The sequence below is a fragment of the Pimephales promelas genome, chromosome 2 (genome assembly GCF_988280905.1).
Source record: "Pimephales promelas chromosome 2, fPimPro1.hap1.1, whole genome shotgun sequence".
NCBI lineage: Eukaryota > Metazoa > Chordata > Actinopteri > Cypriniformes > Leuciscidae > Pimephales > Pimephales promelas.
Genome location: NC_142770.1, coordinates 12,765,683 through 12,779,795, shown reverse-complemented (window position 1 = coordinate 12,779,795; position 14,113 = coordinate 12,765,683). Strand labels below are relative to the sequence as shown.

The window sequence follows — 14,113 nt, the reverse complement described above, 5'->3', positions numbered from 1 at the left end:
CTTTGGGAAAGAAGCAACAGCACCAGGATTACATTTAAATCAGGAACTGTAACGAAACGCAAGCTAAAGAAACAAGTGCATGCCACTCACAATGTAAAGGTCTCGTTGTATTTTGGAGCCCAGCTGTTGTTCTTGGACTTGGTGGCGTACTTTCTCTTCTTATCGCTGAGATGAGGGCCAATGATATAGACCTCCACGAAGGGCCGGAAAATGCCAGAAGTCTGCCAACGTAGGTCATTCGCAGCCACCACTAAAATACAAAGAAAATACAGCGAATTGTTCAAATTGTACTTGTGTCCTATTATACTGCAAAAATGAAGAAACTTGAGGGACCACTTGGTCTATTTATCAGGAAAAATGCACAAAAACTATTACCTATAGGGGTAATACAGCTCGTCACTGAGGCAGTAACCTTAAAGCAGGGGTGTCCAAACCTGCTCCTAGCGGGGCCACTGTCCTGCAGAGTTTGGCTCCAAGTTGCCTCAACACACCCCAGACAGCAAACTGACATTGAATCAACGTGGAAACGACGTCTCTCATGACATTGAAACAACGTTGATTTTGCTCATTGAATTAACGTTGAACCAACGTCAGACGCGGCATTCTTCAAAGTTAAATGAAAATCGAAAATTGGTTTGCTTTCATAACGTTGAAACAACGCGTTGATTTCAAGTTGATTTTCTGTTAGTTTTGAAAAAATGACGCGTCTGACGTTGGTTCAACGTTAATTCGATGAGCAAAACAATGTCAGATCAACGTTGTTTCGATGTCATATTTCCACGTTGATTCAATGTCAGTTTGCTATCTGGCACCTGCCTGGAAGTTTCTAGTATGCCTAATAAGAGCTTGATTAGCTAGTTCTAGTGTGTTTAGAACACCCCTGCCTTAAAGGGACACCTTTATATCTTATTTATCCCGAAATGTTCATAGTACTCCCTTAAAAGTGCATATTAGGACTCTAATGGCGCTTTTCCATTACCAGTACCGGCTCGGCTTGCCTCGGCTCGGCTTACTTTTCGCTCCGTTTTCCATTGCGGAGAGTACCGCCACAAATAGTACCCGGTCGTCATAGCGACGCCTTTCGTTCCTCGCTGCCCTATCAGGCTCTCGCCGGATCCTCTCTTCGGCAACCAAACAAAGGAAAGTCTGCACCTCCTTGTTTGACCACGGCGTATTCTTCCGAGTTGCCATAATAATAATAGTAGTAAGTTTAGAAACTATCTTTGGCCAAACTATTTAAAAATGGCGGGGATATTCTGGATACTCCATCTGGCACGTACAATGATGACGCAGTGAATGGTGACGATTCTCTCTGGCCAATCAGCAGTCGGCATTGTTTTCACGTCACATTTTAGTACCGGCTTAGATCGCCTTAGCTCGCTCAGAACCACGCCGGAGGTGATACTAAAAAAAGTACCCGAAAGCAGGTACAGGTACAACTTTTACACAAGGAAAACCAAACAAAGGCGAGCCGAGCCGAGGCGAGCCGGTACTGTGTAGTGGGAAAGCGCCATAAAGTACCAATATGCACCTTTTAAGGGTAGATAAGGTGTAGTTTTAAGGGTACTGCCCAACTGACAAGCTGTTTTAGCCCTATAGGTAAAATTGTTGCAGTTTTTTGGAGAACATCTAGGCACACTTTAAAAAAGGGAAGTTCTCAGAGCAACCTAAAATATGGAGGCCATAAGTACATGCAAGAACTCTAAATACTGTCAATGGTTTTGAAGCACTTTACATGAGTTTCTAGTGGTTTTCCAGAGGGTGATCTAAGGAAACAAAATGGTACCTCGCATTCCATCTCATTTTTACAGTGTAGTCTCTCCTTGAAAATGAAGCTACTTGAGGGACCATTTTGGGTTCCTTGGATCCCGATATTAGAAGAACCCTCTGAGAACCTCTAGGCATGCTTTGAAATAGGGAAGTCCTCTAAAGAACTTACAATACGGAAACCCAAAGTTCGTGCAAGAATTCCACACTGTCAGCAATTCTTATAGCAACGCCATTATATAGAAAAGGTTTTGAGCCTCTTAACAAGGGTTCATAGTGATTTTCCAGAGGATTCCACCACATATACTTTTTAATTGACATTCTTCCCATTACATGAATCTACTTGAGCATTTGAAGTTCCAGATTAGCACACAAGGAAGACATTTTAGAGAACCTCTGGACCCCCTTTAAAAAGGAGCAATTCTCTGAGGAACTTACAAAATGGAACCCAGAATTTAATGCAATAACTCTAAAGACTGTCATCACTGGTTCCTCAAGGAACCCTACAGTAAATAAAAGATTTGAGAACTTCAAGTTGAGTTCACAAGATAGCCGAGGCACCTTCAAATGGGTGCCTAGAGGTTCTTCAAAGGCTTCCTAAGCTTTATGTTTCACCTTAATAGAAGCAACTTCTTCCACAGTTTAAAATCAAGGGGGAATGCAAACAGGCTTAAGTTAAAAAATTAAGAAGCACTACGTACCCTTCACTGTGACTTTGTGCTCTCCAGTATTTGGATGAGTGAAGATCTCCACATGGATAGACACCTCTCCAACTGCATCATCAACACCAGTACCTGCAGACAAGACGAGACAAGTCAAGACTCCATTTCTGGTCGGTCAGGATACTTTGCATCGGTATGGCTCAATGGAACTTCTAATCACTTCCTTTATGAATTCAGTAATCATAGAGTCATACAGAGGCAATATATACTTTGAGCTATTGGATTATAAAGAGGTTTAAACAGCGTAATGGTGTTGAACCTGGCTTGAGAGATCATTAATAATATGAAAAGGAATTAGGTAGTTCTTCCATGTTGAAGCACTTAATAAATACAAATTCAGAGCTTATTGTATTGATCCGAGTTCAAATGTGGATTTTTAAAATTAAATGTATAATAATTTAGATAAGAGCTAATATAGACAATTTAAAGCTGAGCTGTACAAATTTGAATTGGGGTGATCCATTGGTGAACTTTTAAAAATGGTATAGTCCTGCGTCAAAAAAATGCAAATAAGCTCTGAAAATGATTTAAAAAGTAATCCCTTCAACACATTTCTAAATCTGAATTTGTGAGGCTTATTCAGGCAAAAAAGTTGGTACACTTTATTCCAGTGTCTGTATACAGAGTTTCTTACAGCTATCTAGCTAGCTAACAAAAATAGCAAGCTAACATGCTAATGTCCCAATGAAAATCTGACAAGACTTGAAATAATCAATGAAATATAGCTCACAATACACAGACAACCAAAATAAAGTAATGCCTCACAGGATTCTTTTGCAACAAAGTGTGTACAATACATTGAGAAGTGAGTTTCCTCAGATTATCATGAGTGTACCATCTGCACACATGCTGTGTGGTCACACTTGATTTCTGGTGTTTCATGAAGGGTTTATAACCATGATGGGGAGGGGGGAGAGCAGTCCTATTGGTCCAGTCATTCGTAGGAAGGAGAAGACAAGGAGAACATGTGATATTGTCCTTCACTTGGTTTCAATGCAGGCAGGTACATGCGGAAAACCACTTCCATTCCCACACATCTGCATTCACACTCATGGAAAGCTGTCATGGTCTTTGGCATACAGTTTGCTGTTTTGATCCACTTTTTTAAACACTTTTGACTCCAGTGAATTTTCATGTTCAACTAAATGTGACTTAAGCATCTAAAACTTCACAGAATCTAGGTCAGCTGAGCTGCAATCAAATAATAATAATAAAAAAAATGAGTTGCTTTCAGCATCTGTTATATGTCTGTGCCTGTCAGAGAAACAGGCTGATAATGCAGTTTCTCTTTAGAGCGGAACTGTCTAAGCAAGAAGGGATTTGAAAAAGCCTGAACAGCGGCATGTTAACGTTGACGCTGACGGCTGTTGATGCAGCAGTTTATGACTATTTCTAACCAAACAGCATCTGGGTAAAAGTCACAAAACCTGTCAAGAAATGTCCGGGTCACATTAAACCACAAAATTAGAAAATAAGTTTTGCAATATATATTTTTTAATTGTCTGAAATATAAATTAAATCTACAATAATTCATTTTTATTTAGAATAATTTAGCTAAAATTGTAAATATATATATAATTGTAAATGTAATATATATATATATATATATATATATATATATATATGTGTGTTTTTTTCATTGCTAAATAATGCTAAATATATGTATATATATTTTTTTTCATTGCTAAATAATGCTAAATATATATTTACATTATAAATATATAAATTATATATATATATATATATATATACATTTTTTAGCAATGAAAAAAAAACATTTCTTTTATATAATAAAAATATAAATTAACCTAAGAAAAATGTAAATATTTGTATATATATTATATATTAAACAATAAATATCTTACAAAAGTTACATATTATATATAATAAATAAAAAATATTTAATATATAACAATCTCACTATATATATATATATATATATATATATATATATAATATAAAAAAATCTAAATTAACCTAAGAAAAATCTAAATATTTGGTAATATATTACAAAAGTTACATATTATATAGCCTATAATAAATAAAAATATTTAATATATAACAATCTATATATATAGATTGTTATACTATCTATATATAACTTATACTATCTATATATAACTTTTTTAAAAAGGTTCATTAAGATTTTTTGCATTATGCAATATTTTCATGAAAATATCCACTCTAACCCATTTTAAAAACTGCTGCTGTTTTTGAGAATAAGTAAACACTAATTTGGCTCAAGCATATCAACGTCTAAGATTGGTCATTTTGAAGCAACATAAATCATATCTCAAGTTAAAATCACAAAAAGACACGTGATTTTTTTCGGGGCCCTTAAATGCCAATTTAGAGCCTTTTTGAACTGATATACACTGACAGAAAGCACATCACCTGACCCCAGGAGCGAACTCTGATTGGCTGAGGGAGGGTTGTTTTGAGCCTAAGGGATGAGACTGAAGGGAGGGGAAACCACGTTGCGTGGTCGTGAGGGAAAATCACGCAGAGCAACAGAACAGACCCTGCCTGCGGACAATCTGAGTCAGTCGCAATTAATGTCACATCTACATACGACAACGTGATTCAGCGCTTGGAAAAATAACGTTTCGTCACAGTCTCTCACTCGTTTCTCACTGTCACTCAGTGCACACATGCACCTCACACTGCAGAAGAGCGTGCATTCATCATTCACTGCCATTCAAAACACACTTCATCCTGGGCTTTCTTGCTGCTGTAGCGTCAAGATACATTTCAGACCAATGTATGCGAACATACAGCATGTTCTTCCCAGGTACTCATACATGCAAGGCCCTTTCTGTGGGAAGGTATGGGTGGTCGTGGGGCATGCGTTTGGCCCGTTGGAATGGGAGGTGCATGATCTGATTCGGGTGGATCACTGATTAGTTCTTCGTCATGAAGGGCACCGGGCCCCACGTGAACGTACCCTTCTCTGGGTACACGTCTTCACTATGGCTGAACCTTACCCCCTTCCCTCCATGAACTGGTGAAAGAGGAGACATCGCAGAAAAATACAGAGAGAAATTGAGACCACATAGTGACGGGGATTTGAGAGACGGAAAGGAAGAGATACAGAAGAAGAAAAAAGAGAGTCCAACAAGCTCAGCAAATGTTTTAGTCTTTAACAGTCCGTCTTCAACCTGCTGTGGATCTTTACACACATACACACATTTACACACACACTTTATTTTCAATATGTGTTTAAATACTTAAATGTAGTAGTGACATTTACTCTAATTACATTTTAAATGATAATCTATTAAAATTGCTCTGCCAGGGGCATCTCGACCTAAAGTGTGTCAGGATTCCCAAAGTGTGTGAGGGAGAAAAAGAAATACGGAACTCAGATTAAACACTAAAAGAAAATGCAATATTTTTTTTCATAAAAATAAATAAATAAATAAATATATATGAAGAGTTCAGATGCAAAAGCCTCTAAGTGCCATTTGAAATTTTCTTCTAGAATGATCATTTTTTATCAAGCTTGTATATTTAAGTTCAGTAATTTCACTTAAATTACAATTAATAGGTAATCTTCATTGCAATTTAAGTGAAATTACTGAGCTTAAATATACAAGCTTGATAAAAATTATCATTCTAGAAGAAAATTTCAAATGGCACGTAGAGGCTTTTGCATCTGAACTCTTCATATATATATGTATATATATTAATAATAATAAAAAAATATGTATTAATTTATTTATTAATAGCAAAGTTATGGAAGCTTGTTTCCGCCACAGAATAAAAAATAAATACATTTTTTATCTCACAATTCTGACTTTTTTTTCTCACAATTGCAAGTTTACATCTCGCAATTCTGTCTTTATTTCACAATTACGTGATATAAAGTCCTAATTGCGTGTTATAAAGTCAGAATTGTGAGACTCGCAATTATCTTTTAAATTTTTTCTTTTATAATGGAAACAAGCTTCAATACAAAGTAATGTCTTCAAAAAATATATAAAATATATAATAATTAGTTAGGATAATTAATGCATCTAACATAAAAGTTTGTGTGTGTATATATATGTGTGTGTGTGTGTGTGTGTATATATATATATATATATATATATACACACAGTATATACACACACTATTACAAACTTTTATGTTAGATTTGACAGCACTAATAATTATATATATAATACTATAATTGTATATATATTCTAATTTTATTAAAGACTGGTAGAGGTAGAAAAAAAGGGTGAATAACATTTAAAGGCACAGCGAGATGTCTGGAAGAGCCTTACCTTGTGTGTTCTGGGACTGAACGAAGGTCTTGATGAGTTTGTCGGTGGCCTGAGTGTAGAGGGACAGGGCGTAGTGCAGAGACAGCAGGTCCGGACTCTTCTCAAGGAACGTCTTCTTCAGTCCCACACCTCCAGCATGGAAATATTGCTAAGAAACCCCAAAACAACAGAAAGTGATAATGAGACAATGCTGCTGTCCGACACGTCGGGATGTTCAAACAAGAGCAATGTTTTGATAGCTACAAAGACACAGTTGATTAATAATGTTGATTCCCTGAAAAATACTTGGGCTTCTCTACTTGTTAAATTGTTTTTAAAGGTGCTATATGTATTTTTTAGCGGCCTCTATCTGTGATGTTTCAGATTGCAACCAATTTTTACAAGAGCGCTTGTGCTCTTGCGTGTGCTCGAACACAAGTGCAGGCTCTCATGGTACCAGCGTTGTGCCAAATTTCGAATTCCAATTTCGTAATTATTTGGCAGGGGGACAAATTCAGCACAACACACAACGTGCTGGAAACTTATGTGAACTCCCACAGCTACGTTACAATAATAGGCTTCTTTTATCAGCTTGACGTTGAACTAACGCTCCATGCTCGTACCGTGACAACGTTACATTGGTGTTGTCAGACTCCATGTCGTCAGCTGCAGTGCCGTCACATAGACTGTATCATATCCTTGTGTATCAGAGTTATGTTTTTTTTTTTATTATTTAAAAAAAAAAAAATGAATATTCTACATATATGCAGTGTAGAAGTAAGAAGTTAACTGTAGTTATATATTTCCATTATAATCAGCAGCCCACTATTTGAAGCACAATATTGCTGATGGTGTTGGTGTCGTCATCACAAACCAGTGGAAGACCATTTTTATACTGACATTCAGCTCTTTACACACACCTTTATAGTATCCAGTGCTAACTCAATCACTGCACACTGTTTAGGGGACAGTGCCTTGGCCTCCTCACGAACCATGTGCTCCTACAAAAGGAACAAAAGTTTATAAGAACAAAATACAATAATCTTTTCATAAATCAAATTGTTATTCCAGGTTCATTTAAACATATTTTATGTCACACTGTGCACAAAAATTAAGAGACATTTAAAAAAAAAATAATTTGTTTATTAATAATGAATTTAGATGTTATACTGCACACATACAACATTAATACAAAAAATAATAATATTTATTTTGACAAATGACATGTTAAAACATTTTAATTCAAACATATTTAATGATAAACTGATATTTATTTATTTAGTACTATTTATAAAAGTATATATATATATATATATATATATATATGTATTTATAAATAAATACGTTTTAAAATATAAATTATTTTATAAATTATTTTTATGAATCATTTATAAATATTTACTTAATATTATTATTATTATTATTATTATCATATTATATTTTACCAAAATATTTTTAAAATATCTATACATTTTTCAAAATGATCCTAAATTGTCTTTTTTTTGGCTGAAAATGTCTGAAAATAAGTACGAAAAAAATGTTTCTGTCAAAAAATAAATAAAACTAGCTTACACCTTCTTTATGTAGCAAACTAACATACCTTAAGCTTGGAGAGTTGACCGAGTTCCTTGGCGGCGTTGAATATGAGTTGAGTGCCCTGGAGGAAGAAGAGAAAAGAAAGAAGGTATAGAAGAGAAAAGGGGGCATTAGTCGGGTCACAGAGATCGACAAGGTTGTAGACAGAAATGCCACATCACAGAGGTCAGAAACAGTCTTAAACGTCAGACACGCACTCGCACAATCCCAGCGTGCCCCACCCCCAAACACACTCGCACACAGCCACGCATCGACACACAACTGTTTGTGCAACATTAAACGGTACACTAGCTACATACATAAGACAGAGACAAGAGTTGAAAGGTTTACAAAACCAATAGGTCCACAGCCCGGATAACAACACTCTGGTGATATATCTAGTATCTACGACTGGCCGATACCTTAATCTTTGGATATATCACTAAGTGAATGAGGCTTGTGCACCTTATTATACCATTATACAAATATGTACAATGTAGTCCTTCTAGGAAAATGAAATAGTTAGTATACAGAAATAGTCTGTATTTCTGATATATATAAAAAAGAAATAGTCGCTTAGACCAGCATAAACATCAGAGTCTAAAGCGACAGTCATGCATTATTTAACCCGGAGTGTCTGAGCACCTGTAATGAACTATGTGAGGATTCGAAAGGGCACATAGTTAACTATAAATGTTGTCTATAGGGAAACCCACAACTGCATTGAAAACAAGGGGTAAAAAACACTGCTTCCACCGGTTTGTTTCAACAGGGGGACCCAAGTCACACAAAGAAGACACTGAGAATGAGAGAGAGAAAGAGCGAGAGAGAGAGTGAGAGAGAGACAGGACACATTGAGCTAAAGGGGATTCAGTTCTTACATCACTGTGACAAGCAAGCTTCACCCTGCCCTGTGAAGAGAGGATAGTGTAATTAACTTGAGAATTGATCCTGTCGCTCTTTAGTAGGCTGACAGTGTCCAATATCCAGTAACTGACTAACAGGCCGATCACATAACTTCAGGAAGAAAGAAATTATGAAAAATGAGGAAAAAAAAAGGAAAAGATGCTGCTCGTTACAGTTTGTTGTTACAGAGACAGAAATTTAAATGGTCATTATTTGTGCACCCTCGTGTAATTTCGAACTTGTTTCATTTTTTTTTTCGTTCTGCGAAACGCAAAAGGAGATGTTTTATCGAATGTTCACGCCACAATTTTCCATACAATTAAAGTGAATGGGGACTGGAGCTGCCAAGTCTAAAGAAAAGTGTTAAAACTTTGAAAGGTTTAGAAATTTTTATTTTACCTAAGCAAATTTGATAAAATTAATGAAATGTAATAATTAAAAATAATAATAATAATAATTCAGTTCAAAACCTCAACATTACAGTACTATAATATAATATACACTATATATTTTCCAAAATACTACTAAAAATAAATTGGGTCTTTATTCACAAAAATATAAAGCTGAGTTTTAAATTTTAGGATGGGTGTATACCTGAATGATCGTATTTTGGGGACCGTGACATCAGAAAACTCCTGACTTGATTGACGTGACACAATTTTGACATGCCATATTTGAATATATGCAAATGTGAATGACATTTGATTGCTATGGCAGATGAGAAGAATTTCTGTATCGACGTCACGTGAGGGTGAGTAAATTATGACTTTTCATTTTTGGGTGAACTGTCCCTTTAAAGCAAAGTAGTTAACACTCATTTATTTAATATTTCAATTAGATTTCTGTACAGTATTTTTTATAATCTAATAGACTAAACTAAAGAAACTAAACTCAGCAAAGGTAAAAACTATGAAATCCTTTCAAAGAAATTCTGAAAAGAAAATGATGAAAACACCTTCAAATGAACGCTAATGGATTGAAACAGGCAGAGCAAAAAACAAACAAACAAACAATATTTGCACTGTAATACGACAATATATATATAATTTTTATAATCATTTTTGTTACAAACAACTGACAACTACAATATATTGCTCAAATACATTTTATGGTCTTAATTAAAAATTCTCAGACCTCAGCGTTGGATCAGGCCAATTTTGGTACAACAACACGAGAAAACCAAATACCAGGACAGATTGACAGAATAATGTCTTGCAGAGACTAAAAATAGAGGCTCGGGAGTTGAGGTGAAGATCAGACGCAAGCAACAACCCACAGAGGAGAGGTTTCAAACGGGTGACAGAGACGGGGAGGGTGGACCACCTGAAACCGGTTCACGTCACCCAGATAATAGAGCCACCATGGAGAAAAAGAGTGTCACTTCCAGGAGAATGAGTAGAGGAAGGGGTTGGCAGTCAAATGTGGGACGGACATCAGATTGGAAGTTTCGTTGGGGTGGGAGTCGGAAAAGGGCCTTGTTCAAGTCAATTAGGAAATGCACCATGCTGCAGCCACCTCAGGTATACAGACCACTGAGGTGGCCAGGGAAAGGACAAGAGATGGACCGAGAAGAGAAGAGAAGAGAGAGACAGCGAGAGAAAGAGAGAAAGACGTGACAGGTGAATGAGGATGCATTGGACAAGAGGAAGGGAGGACATGGCAGCCACACAGAGCAGAAGGAGGTGGTGGGAAGGGGTCACCCAGCGTGGACGGACTGCGGGACATACAGACGCACAGACAAAAGTGCTCTGGTACTTACTATCATCTGTGGAGGTGGAGCGGGGGGAGAGCGAGAATGTAATAACCAGAGAGAAGGGTCAGTGAAGCTACAAAGAGCCCCACATCAAATCAAATGAAACATTAACATTCAGGGCCTCATACAATATTACGCCAAGTCCCAAGGTCTATGTTTGCCCGAGGGACTAAATCTGGCTTAGTCTGGGGGGAAAATTGAGCTGAAAATTATAAAAATCTCACTCTCAGCATGTTCCAAACCGGTTTGATCTTTCATCCTTGAAACACAAAAAAAGGAGACATTTTGACGAATGTTCAAGCTGTTCTTTTCCATTAGAACAAATTTAAGCTACAAGATGGACATAAAAACCACATAAATAAATGTGAGCCCATACGACTTTCAGTATGTGCTACAAGTCTTCTGAAGCTATGTCCCAACTTGTCATTTGCAGTAGCTCTCAAACCTCATTAAAAGTTGGGGTTTACCCAACTTAAATCTTCTTTAATTCTTTACACAAAACCTATATGGGCCACTTTTATAATCTCCTTTGTTGAACAGCGTGAACATACTTCAAAACATCTCCTTTTGCTTCCATAGACGAAAAAAAGTCATACCAGTTTGGAATGAGTCAATGTTTGAGTGAATTATTACTTACATTTTTGGCATTTACAATTAGCATAACAGCAATTGGCAATTGGTTAACTAGGCCAGTAGGGAGATGTTTCCAATTCTAACGTTCAATCTTTGAAAGAACTGATATGGGTCTCTTTTGTGTAAATAAACAAATACAAACAAAAATACAAAAAGAATAACAGTTATATCAAGACAAATCAAAAGCAGTAAGTCGTCTCTGTTCCTGTAGAAATGCTCTCAAAAATGAACTACTGTAGGATTCAAAACTGTTGAAATAGAATTAATAAAACTTTTTAGTCAAGATTAAGTCCAACTGTATGACTACAGGACCAGAGAGCAGTCTCAAGAGGTGCTTGAATGATATGGTGCACTCCCAACGTTTTTAGAGAGGAAAGATGTGTCTTTCGTCCAAGGTGATTTGATTTGGGAAAGGGATATGTTTTGTTTGAGCAAGAGGAGATACATTTCCAGTCCTTCTGAGCCTTCATGATCCACACCAGAAAATACAATGCTGTAAACAATCTTCGTATTTATATAAAATGGTTTCTACATGTAGTATGTCTCAGAAATCTGCTTTCAATTAAGTTCTAAACAACTCATTACCGTTTGGTCAGTCAAAGGCGGCAGAACAATCGTCTTCTCCATTGTGTTCATGACCAGCTTCCAAAGCTCCTTCAGTACTCGCTTCAAGACTGTCTTCTCGCAGATCTTAGCAAACAGCGTGAGGCTGACAGGAAAAAAAAATGGTTAGATTGGAAGTGGAAGTGTGAAATTTTCAAGAAGACATCTAAAGCCGCGTTTCCACAGCAATTTTTTCTTAGGAACCTTTTTTGCCCCAGACCGCTTGCTTACTGCGTTTACACCGCGGACTGCGTTTAAGTACCGGTCCGGTGGCGTTGAACTGCCTGTGACTGCTCCTCCCAGTCTGCGCCTTTGTTTTGAGTGCGTTTTGAGTTTTGTAAGGAGGAGATTCAAGCTCTACTGCTTTTGTGTGCGATTGGTTTACTAACGAGGTAATTAACAAAACGGCAGAAAAGAGACTAGCACCGAAAGCGCGTAATAAGCTCGTAATGCTAGATATAAAAGTAGATGTTTGTTATCAGCGGACATTGACCGTGAGATGGATGGGACGAACGCGCGCCATCGGGCAGAAAGAACAAGTGGTAAGAACCAATCATCATGTTCAGAGCACAAGTCCCACCCCGAAAGTTCCCGAACTCTGAAAAAGTACTACCTCGCCAGCAGGGACTTTCTGGTGGGGGGGACTTCATTTAGACCCTTCATTAGATCTTGCGTTGTAAACACACAGAGTACCACCTCAAATGGGGAAAGTTCCTGCGATGTAAACGCGGCTTAAATCTAAATTAGCATCTTACTTGCTGTCAAGGAAGTCCATGATGGGTTGGAGGACGTTGTCTGCGTCCTGTGCAACGCTGCTGCAAGCACTTGCTGGCACGTTCCCTGTCCCCTTCACCTGGCTAAGTATGTCACCCATCTGCTTGACATTTTCTTCGATGTTTGGTTGGAAACTAGTGGGAGAACAAGGTGGGGAACAGATGTTACTCCAAAAATAGAGCAAAAAAGCAATTTCTTCCTGATCCCTAGGTACCTCACCTGGTGGCAAAGATTCTCGCAAGGTCATCCAAAACATTGTTGAGCTTCACCTGGAGTTCTTTCAAAATGTCGCTAGCTTCAACGTTCAACTGAAAGAGACATTAAAGGGTTAGTCCACCCAAAAATCACCCTTAGGACATCCTTGGCGGATATGACTTTATTCTCACAGCCAAACATTGTCAGAGTTATATTAAAGATATCCTGGCTCCTTCCAACCTTTATAATGGGAATGAATGGTAATGACCCTAAAAAAGTGCATCCATCCATCATAAAAGTAATCCATATGACTCCAGGGGGTTAATAAAGGCCTTCTTAAGTGAAGCGATGTGTTTTTGTAAGAAAAATATCTGTATTTATAACTTTATAAACTATAATAACTGGCTTCCGGTAAAGGCCGTAAACGAGTCTAGTTCCCACGGAAGAGTGACCTCTGACCCGACGCATGACGAGAGGTGAGAGTGGACGCCTCTCCAGGTTCAAACTAATAGCGCTGGGCAACAAACTCAAGCTCCTCCAACATTTCTCTTTAAAACTTCTCGTTTCAGACTTTTAATTAGTGACCGGTGTTTTGCTTTGCTTAATCCTCTGCAGTTCCACGTTCGTCAATACTTAATGCGTCGGGTCAGAGGTCCACGGGAACTAGACTCGGATACTGCCATTACTGGAAGGCAGTGATTATATTTTATAAAGTTTTTCTTACAAAAACGCATCGCTTGGCTTCAAAGGCCTTCGAAGGCCTTTATTAACCCCCTGGAGCCGTATGGATTCTTTTATGATCGGTGGATGCGCTTTTTTGGGCTTCAAAATCTCAGTTACTATTCATTCCCATTATAAAGCTAGAACTGATAGTGTTTGGCTTTAAGAAGAAAGTCATATACACCTAGAATGGCTTGAGGGTGAATAAATTATGGGAA

At 37.3% G+C, this 14,113-nt stretch overlaps 1 protein-coding gene across 3 annotated transcripts in view; it reads right to left on the bottom strand.

Annotated features, from left to right (window-relative positions):
- unc13a (unc-13 homolog A (C. elegans)) overlaps positions 1 to 14,113 on the bottom strand; it is a 45,782-nt gene that overhangs the window by 2,455 nt on the left and 29,214 nt on the right. For 2 of the 3 annotated variants that reach the window (XM_089135393.1, XM_089135400.1), the window contains exons 34-43: positions 13,200 to 13,288; positions 12,962 to 13,114; positions 12,189 to 12,312; positions 9,193 to 9,222; positions 8,337 to 8,393; positions 7,657 to 7,737; positions 6,758 to 6,905; positions 5,434 to 5,490; positions 2,469 to 2,561; positions 91 to 250 (exon numbers count right to left, since the gene is read on the bottom strand). In XM_089135393.1, the coding sequence (XP_088991519.1) occupies positions 91 to 250; positions 2,469 to 2,561; positions 5,434 to 5,490; positions 6,758 to 6,905; positions 7,657 to 7,737; positions 8,337 to 8,393; positions 9,193 to 9,222; positions 12,189 to 12,312; positions 12,962 to 13,114; positions 13,200 to 13,288 (992 nt within the window). The remainder of the gene's footprint in view (positions 1 to 90; positions 251 to 2,468; positions 2,562 to 5,433; positions 5,491 to 6,757; positions 6,906 to 7,656; positions 7,738 to 8,336; positions 8,394 to 9,192; positions 9,223 to 12,188; positions 12,313 to 12,961; positions 13,115 to 13,199; positions 13,289 to 14,113) is intronic. The other variant, XM_089135395.1, reaches the window with a different exon arrangement.